The sequence below is a fragment of the Bidens hawaiensis genome, unplaced genomic scaffold, assembly GCF_021521415.1.
Source record: "Bidens hawaiensis isolate Kalapana, Puna unplaced genomic scaffold, B.hawaiensis_p1.1 tig00008086_1, whole genome shotgun sequence".
Lineage (NCBI taxonomy): Eukaryota > Viridiplantae > Streptophyta > Magnoliopsida > Asterales > Asteraceae > Bidens > Bidens hawaiensis.
Window position 1 is genome coordinate 651,425 of NW_027491572.1, and position 8,869 is coordinate 660,293.

The 8,869-nt window shown below is 33.9% G+C and overlaps 1 protein-coding gene across 1 annotated transcript; it reads left to right on the plus strand.

Annotated features, from left to right (window-relative positions):
* The first annotated feature begins 4,558 nt into the window (after window positions 1–4,558).
* Window positions 4,559–8,503, plus strand: LOC143636939 (protein MICRORCHIDIA 6-like). The gene is made up of 19 exons (XM_077104415.1): window positions 4,559–4,931; window positions 5,016–5,090; window positions 5,178–5,212; window positions 5,300–5,378; window positions 5,479–5,568; window positions 5,659–5,734; window positions 5,838–5,916; window positions 6,001–6,135; window positions 6,225–6,323; window positions 6,421–6,522; window positions 6,605–6,748; window positions 6,871–6,963; window positions 7,053–7,104; window positions 7,190–7,301; window positions 7,392–7,645; window positions 7,733–7,809; window positions 7,887–7,948; window positions 8,058–8,100; window positions 8,380–8,503. Exons 1-19 carry the CDS (start codon window positions 4,649–4,651, stop codon window positions 8,476–8,478), a joined length of 1,989 nt encoding a protein of 662 aa, XP_076960530.1. The 5' UTR covers window positions 4,559–4,648; the 3' UTR covers window positions 8,479–8,503.
* The last annotated feature ends 366 nt before the right edge of the window (window positions 8,504–8,869 follow it).

Sequence of the window (8,869 nt, forward strand, 5' to 3'; positions counted from 1 at the left end):
GCCGAGCCCGAGCCAAGAGGTCAAGCTCGATATTCAATCGAGCTGGCTCGGCTCGAGCTCGATATTCAATCGAGCTGAAAATGTGAGCTCAAGCTCGGCTCGGTTTTAAATCGAGCCGGCTCGGCTCGACTCGATTTAGCTCGAATTTTAAAAAATCTTATAATAAAAATATGCAGCATTTAAGTTAAACAAACCAAATAAGACATCAAAATAACACCAACCAAATACATGATAAGTTTAATATGTCCAAAACAACACCATCCAAAACAAATTAAGTTCAACATGTTCAAAATCAAATCGAAACACTAAATAAGCTCATCAACAGGTCCCACATCAAGCCATCAACTCACACTTCCATAATACCAACTTTTGACAACATGATTCCTGTTAAAAATGAAAAGAAAGGAAACTTTCAAAATTGATAGCAAATGCAAATTACAGTAGGTGTTTCAAAACTAAATTGAATATTTTTGTGAATTTTCATAGCCTCACAATAACAATGCTACAAAACCAATATTAATGTTTTTCTACCTAAATAAACTTAGTAAAACACATAACATAATCACGATATACCTTTTGTCAATTGGTTGTAAGGCCATTCATTAGATAAATTGGCAATGGGCCATGTGTCGTTTAAGAGATGTCGTAGGACGTCCGGCAGTAAAAAGGTAACTCTTTTTGCAATGTTTGCACATACTTTTCTTCACAATTTTGCCTTTGTACTCTTCTACAACAACAACAAAATGCTCCCAAACATCAGATAGAGTTCTACGTCTTGGGCCATCTCGATTGGCATCATTTACTTCAAGCTCATTAAACTCATGTCTCACTTCATCAACTAAATCCACACTTTCTCCATCACTCAAATCAACATGATCATTACTCCCAATCCCACCAATTGAGTCGTTGAAAGAAGACATTCTACAAATTTAAGCAAAATTTTTAACATTACTTTGAGTCCAGATTCCATCAACAGATTCTTTAAAAGAACACATTTTACAAATTTAAGCAAATAATTCAACCATGTTTACTAATTGTTACTAAATGTAATAGAGAAATTAAAACTAGCAAAATTACTTGAGCACAAAACAAGCATAACTACATAAGGCCTAAATGACAAAACAGTTACAACAAAAAGACGTAATTAAGTATCAACTGTCATTACAACGAAAACAAGAAATAATTTTAATCAAAAAGACCTAAATGATATAACAATGACTTGCTACAAGAGCAAGCAAGAGTTCATAGCTATCACAAAAATACATGTGCTTATTTGGAATCAAAAGGCCTAATACTAAACATTGTGTTTTCATTCAACAAAAGCTGCTAAACAAGTTTATAAGTGTAATGACCAATAACACGTAAGATATCAAAAGCTTCGAATCAAACCTATAAAATACACCACTCTACATCACAAACAGAACGGATAACAATAAACATCACAAAATCAGACGGTGCAATATGGCAAAGTTTATAACAAAATATATGCATATAAATGAATTAACAACAATATCAATGTCTTACAGGCAGAATGGCAGATACAGCTTCGTGACTTCAGATTAGGGTTTTGTGGGCGAACTACGCAATAGCGGCTGACGAGTGACGATTGGGATTAGGGTTGAGAGAAAGAGAGAGCGGCTAAAGAGAGACGATTAGGATTAGGGTTGAGAGAAAGAGTAGAGGCGTGCGTGACTGTGTGGTTTGTTTATGTTTTGCAATTTAGGTTTACTCTTGAGTCTTGAGTGGTTTTGTATTGGACTGGGCTTTTTAAATATGAAAGTAAGCCCATTTATTAAATTATTGGACTAGATGATTCTATATAAATATATAATAAATTAAAATAAATAAATCGAGCCAATCGAGCGAGCTCGAGTCGAGCCGGGGCTAGCTCAGGCTCGGCTCGTTTAGATATCGAGTCAAGCTCGGCTCGGCTCATTAACAGTCGAGCTGATTTCGAGCGAGCTTTCTTCGAGCTTTTTGAACAGCCCTACGTGTATATATGTATGTATGCATCATCATACACTTTACTTTAGAAGGTAACACTAATACTTTTATAGATCCGTAAATAATATTAGCCTCCGTCACTTGCTAGTATTAATATTCCGCACACCTGCCCTCTAACCCCTTTGCCACCACCACCGCCGCCGTACTACTCCGCCGTACTACTCCGCCGGTGGACAGCACCAATTCTTTCACTGCAGCTTCCGGTCACTCTCTGTCAACTGCATGTCTCGAAAATCAGAAATTTTCAATTATTGGTCAGCTCAAAACCCTATTTTTTTTTTAATTCCGTCGATCAACACCATTTCATCTGCTGATGCTTAATGTTTATTATTATTATATTATTATTGTAATTAGCTTGTTTATCTGCTGTAACATGGAATTTGATTTTGCTAATTTTGTTATTTTCATGTTTAGGGTTTTTTAGTAGCTAAATCGGTTTTAACTTGTGACGCAAGACTCATAGATTAATCGTTTTTAGTAATGTAGTAACTCTGTTGATTTAAATTCGCATAATCTATAGGCATGTGTCACATAATTATGGATTTAGGTTATGCTAATTTAGGGGATTCTATTTTTTTAATTATCAAGTGTGAAACAGCTGATTTTTCGTGTGTTCCGGAGCGCGTTTTACTTGACATTATGATCTAGACTTATATGCTTTCTTTTTTTAGCTCGGGTGTTTTGTTAGTCAGACGGCTTCTGTAAATGTTTGTTTGATTATGCTTTTTTATTTGTTTTTTGTTATTCAGTCGACCAACACAATTTTTATCTGCTGGTACTTATTTTTGTTATTAGCATGTTTATCTACTGTAACAATTAATTTGATTTTGCTAATTTTTTATTTTCATGTTTAGGGTTTTTTAGCTAAATCGGTTTTAATTGTGACACAAGACTCATAAATTAATCGTTTTAGTAATGTACTATGTGTTTTGATTCTCATAATTTATAGATGTGCGTCACATAATTATGGATTTAGGTTATGATAATTTAGGGCATTCTAAATTTTCTTTATATTTTTCATTATAAAGTGTGAAACAGCTGGTTTTTCGTGTGTGCCGGAGCGCTTTTCACTTGATATTATGGTCTGGACTCTGGATTTATGTGCTTACTATTCTTAGCTCGGGTGTTTTGTTAGTCAGATGGCTTCTGAAACGTTTGTTTGGTTATGCACCTTTTATGGTTCTGTTTCAAGGATGGTTTGCTGCATGTATTACTTTGTGAGTTTTTAGTAACGTACTACGTCTTTTGATATAAATTCACATAGTTTATAGGATTTGGGAAGTGTTAAGAGATGTTAGAGCATTCTCATCCAACCCCTCATTTTATGTGAGGGGTGTTTTTATAATTTAGAGAGTGATTCAGGGTGTTGTGAGTGAAGAGTTTTTATATTTTAGAAAACTTTCTTGTGTTTACTGAAGATTTTTCAGTATATTTGAAAAGTTACTGTTCATCCCCTATAATTTTTTAATATATTTTGAAAGTTGTTGTGAGTGAAGGAAAGAGAAAAGGTAATGATAAAAGTTATAAGAAGTATTATTTAATTGAAATAGAGAGAGAAAATGTAGTGAGTTTTAGTGTAATTTTTGGTTTATGGATAGGGAGTGGGATGAGAATGCTCTTAGGTTATGATAATATTTAGGGCATTCTAAATTTTCTTAATTGCTTTCGTTATAATGTGTGGAACATCTGTTTTTTTGTGTGTACCAGAGCGCGTTTTACTTGTTATTATGATCTATACTTAATTTTTTACCTTTTTAGCTCGGGTGTTTTGTTAGTCGGTCGGCTTCTGTAAACGCTTGTTTAATTATGCTCTTTTTATGGTTCTGTTATAAGGATGGTTTGTTCCATGTATTAGTTTGTGTTTTTTTCTTTCCTCCAGTCCATTGAATGTTCATCAAGTCGGAAGTTTTTTTTGACTCAATCTGCAGTTTTTAAAGTTTAATACACTCTTGAATCTGTCTAATTGTAGAAAAATACCTACTTGTCTATTATCTACTCAAGGCATATTTCAAGATTGAACAATCTTTATGATCTACTTCATGTTTATAATGTCTTTTGTATGTGTAGTGTTCCACACAGGTAATAAGAAATTAAGAATCTTTCCATATGCATTTGAAATGTTTTTGTGATGTTCTTTTCAATGTTTTATTTATAGGTAATGTTTTTCCAAAGCCTTGGCAATCTGTTAACTTAGAATTTTAGAATATTTCCATATGTATTTGAAATGTGCTAGTGCCCACCGTTTAATCTGTCAAACTGAAGAAAAAAGAAACAATTTTTATTATCTATTTCATGTTTATAATGAATTTTGTGTGCATGTAATGTTCGACACGTAATAAGAATGTTTCCATGTATATTTCAAATGTGATTTGTGATGTTCTTGTTGACGTGTTCTTTTATTAGTAATCTTTTTCTAAAGCCTTGGAAATGGTGATCTTTTATAGATTTTTAGTTATCGAGTTAAATTCTTGTAGACCTTTTTATGTATAGTTTCTTTATTAAGAGTATATGCTAGTTTCCGTTACGATGATAAAGAATTTAAGATGCGGATTCCATCTAATGACACGTAAATTGTAACGACCCACTTTTAGTTACATACTAACTCGCTTTCCTGATTCGTTTGCAGTAAATAATATAAGGCTGCATGGACATTTCTGAGTTCTTTAGTGATTATGTTCAACCTGAAGTGGATGCAAATGGTGTTAAGCTGGAAAATAATGCAGGTGAGGGCCCGCTTCAACAAAAGCAAAACCATAACGAAGAAAACAGGAGCTCGACAGGCACTAGTGTGTTGGATCAAGAACAATCACTCGTAGATGACGCAAATCTTTGCTCTACGTCTCCAATATGTGCTGCGCCACTCTGTAGACAATTCTGGAAAGCCGGGGCTTACAATGATGATCTTGCTCCAAAGTCCACAACTAAATGTATTACCTGTTTTCTTACTATTATACTATTTAGTGTACCCGTATATATTTTCCTAACTAAATGATTTGCAATGTATCTGACAGCGGGGTCTAGTTATCTGCACATACACCCGAAATTCCTTCATTCGAATGCAACTTCTCATAAATGGGCATTTGGTGGTATGTTGAGCTTAACTTGATATTTTGTTTTTATTTAGCTGCAAGTTTTCCCATGCTTAATGAATTCTGCTAATTTCAATCTTGCAGCTATTGCAGAGCTTATTGACAATGCTGTGGATGAGGTAATGAGCTTTAGTATTACATTATCACTTCTGTTATTTATGTTATGATGGTATTTGATTTCATGTTTTGGTATGCATTTATTGTAGATACAAAATGACGCTACGTATGTGATTATAGACAAAAAAATTAATCCAAGAGATGGAACTACAGCATTGCTAATTCAAGGTGAAAGATTTTTTAGATGATTTTTGTTGTGCTTTTTAGTTTATTTTTGGCACTTATGTTTTTGAGGTATTGAGACTTATTATTAATGTACTGAATTTAGATGATGGGGGTGGGATGGATCCGGAGGCAATGCGTCATTGTTTGAGTTTCGGGTTTTCAGATAAGAAGTCAAAGTTTGCAATTGGGAAGTGTATGTTTTCTTGATATTCAACTTTGATTGTCATCTTTCATTGTTTGTTTTGTCCTTCATTTTGATTGGTTGACTTGTAGACACGTTCAGATGGAAATGGTTTCAAGACCAGTACAATGAGACTTGGAGCGGACGTGATAGTTTTCAGCCGTCACTTAAGTGGCAGGTTAGACTTCTGTTGACTTCGTATCTTAAATACTTTTTTGCTAATTTATGTGGATTAAAATTATCATCTGTTTATTTATTTATTTTGTTTTATTAATGAACAGCACATTGACTCAAAGTATCGGACTTTTATCATACACATTTTTAACCCGAGCAGGCTATGACAGGATTGTCGTCCCAATGGTTCGAATTTATTTCAGTTTGGTTTACTATAGAAAGACACTTTATGAAGAAAACCTAAATATTTATCATATTAATAATATGCAGGTGCACTACAAGTTCAACTTTATGACAGGAGCTTTTGGTCCCATGCATACAGATAATAAAGAAAACCCTAATTCAAACCTATCTGTTATTTTGAAATGGTCCCCGTATTCAACAGAAGATGAGCTACTGAAGCAAGTAAGCCTGATTTAAAATGATGTACAGTTGATTTTACTGTTGGGAAATTATTATTTCACATTAAAACATAACGAGATCTTTATGTTTAGTTTGATGATGTTGGTTCTCATGGCACGAAAGTCATCATATACAATTTATGGCTTGATGGCGACGGTAATATGGAGCTTGATTTTGAGTCAGATCTCGAGGTTTCAATCCTATTGCTACTTCATTTTCCTCACATTATATGTGTGTGTGTGTGTGCGCGCGCGCTCATGTGTGCATATGATTGAATAATTGGTTCAGGATATCTGTATTACTTGGGATGGAAAAAGTAAGTTTAAAGAAGGCTCGCGTATGGCAGTAACTGAACAGCACCTTGCTAATCGGCTTCGTTGTTCTCTTCGTGTAAGTTTTTTTATTTAATTTTTTCCATTTTCATTCTAGTTACCCTTTTCCACTAATTTTATATATTTTGATGATGATTCAGGCATACTTATCCGTTTTGTACTTGAAGTTACCGGATACTTTTGCAATGGTATTGCGAGGGAAAGTCGTTCTCTACCATAATATTGCTAATGACTTAATGCACACAGAATTTATCATGTATAGGCCTCAAAGTGACGGATCTGAGGTTGTATTATATTAATATATATACTTCAATATTTTGTCTTTACTTCTATATTTTATTATAATATATAAATAGCCACTAATATCTACGATTCTACCCATGGTTGAATTCTATGATAAATGCAGAATACAGTGGTTACAACGATAGGGTTTGATGAGAAGGCCCCAAATGTTAGCGTGCATGGATTTAACATCTACCATAAGAACCGTTTGATACTGGTGATTCACTCGTCCCTTTTCATAAATTTTATTATATATTTATTTCTGAAAGGATATAGTTTTTGAAACCTTAATGTACCTTTTTTCAGCCATTTCAACCAGTTGTACTTTTTGCTGACAGCCGAGGCAGAGGTGTTATTGGTAAGATTTTGTATGCAGTGTTTTTATTTTTCAACGGATTTGTGTTTGTGGTTTAATATTTAACAATTATAACGGTTTCTTGCAGGTGTTCTCGAAGCAAATTTTATTGAACCAACACACAATAAACAAGATTTTGAGAAAACCTCACTTTTTCAAAAGCTTGTAGCCCGTTTGAAAGAAATGACATGGGAATACTGGTAAGTGATTTCTTGATTTATACACAGTATATAATGCATTATTCTTTTAAAATGTTTCTTGATTCTAAAGTAGTTGTTAAAAATCTTCAGGGATTATCATTGCGGGCTGATTGGGTATCAAATCAAGAAAAAAGCCCGCCCTCCAACTCCGGGTTTATCTACCTTCATTCATCAGCACGTTGAAGATTTTTCCCAAAAAAGGAGAAATGCAACTGATGCTGGGCCCACTAATAAAAAAGCACCATTTATAGCTACCGTAAACAGCAAGTCCGCTTTTTATTCTAACCCCTCTTTACTGAAACCAGTAGAGTTAAAACAAAGCTTTCCACCAGGTTTCAAAGAAGGTAAGAAACAAATAATTATAAATCTTAAAAAAATAAGTTTGTTAGTGTGTTTTGTTTCATCATATGCGCTTCATGAATGCTTTAAAGGGTCAAACTTGAAAAGGAAGCTGGGTGACGAATCTCCAAATTTTCAGTCGAAGGTGGTTAATGTCGGCTATACTCAGGTAAATATAATATTCCTAGTTTTTTAATGCATAAGATTGACATTTACTAATTAGTTTTGTTATTATCATGTGTGCAGACTAATTCAGCACAGAGTGGAGCGTTAAAGGTTATAGACGAAAACAAAAAACTCAAAGCCCAGTGAGTATATTTTATATATTATCTACTTTTTGACTATTTGACATTTTTCACTGTTAAATGACAGAATTTTGATGTTTTCTGATTGTTTAAAAATTCTTTATTTTATCAGATGCTTGGAGTTTGAGAAAGCCGAAGAAGAACTTACAAACAAGGTAAACATTAGCTCATAGTTTTGTATATAATGCCTAGATTTAGCGGTTTTAACTCTTTTTGCTATAAATGGGTTGGTTCTGGTTGTGTCTCATAACTAACCGGACAATTGGGTGATATCATAAAAGAGAAATGGGTTGAAAGTTGATTCGGGCTTGTATTATTACCAAAATTTATTTAAGAAAAAATGTCAGTGTTTAATGCATTATTATTATTTTTTATTTTGTAACTGATGGAAAGTGAGAATTTTACTTGATGGTTTATTTATGTATGTATAACAGGTGGAACAGCTTAAAAAGGAACTGGGGGATGCGAACACAGAGTGTGCTCGAGTATTGGCTGAACTGATGGAGCTTGAGGTGGTGAAGATGGAGGATTAACTAGTTAGCTAGTTAGATGTAACATCATGTGTGTTTTCATAAGATTGGCCTTTAGCTTAGGAAATCCCTTTGCTTTAAGATTCCTACATTTTGTGGATTTCGGTTGTTGAACCTGGAATCTTGAAGGATTTGGTCTTCATAAAATTCAATCTTAGACTTCTGATGTTTGTAAGATTCTTGCAGTAAATTTACATGGTGGGTTTGACTGTTTTGTTAAGGATATAATGCTATGCAACTTGTGATAGTTTATTAGAGTTTACTTTTTAGTTGCTAATTTCATATCATATTTGGACTGTTTGGGTAGTCATATTGTAAATGGTAAGATTGCCCGGTGTAAACGCCCTATCACCACTGAGGTTGACAGCATGCCACTATGAGGACCGCTTGTCAG

Coding starts and splice junctions, on each gene's coding strand:
- LOC143636939 (XM_077104415.1), top strand. CDS start 4,649: ATGGACATTTCTGAGTTCTTTAGTGATTATGTTCAACCTGAAGTGGAT. Junction 5,569..5,658: donor AAAGTTTGCAATTGGGAAGT/GTATGTTTTCTT, acceptor AGACACGTTCAG/ATGGAAATGGTTTCAAGACC. Junction 5,735..5,837: donor AGCCGTCACTTAAGTGGCAG/GTTAGACTTCTG, acceptor ATTAATGAACAG/CACATTGACTCAAAGTATCG.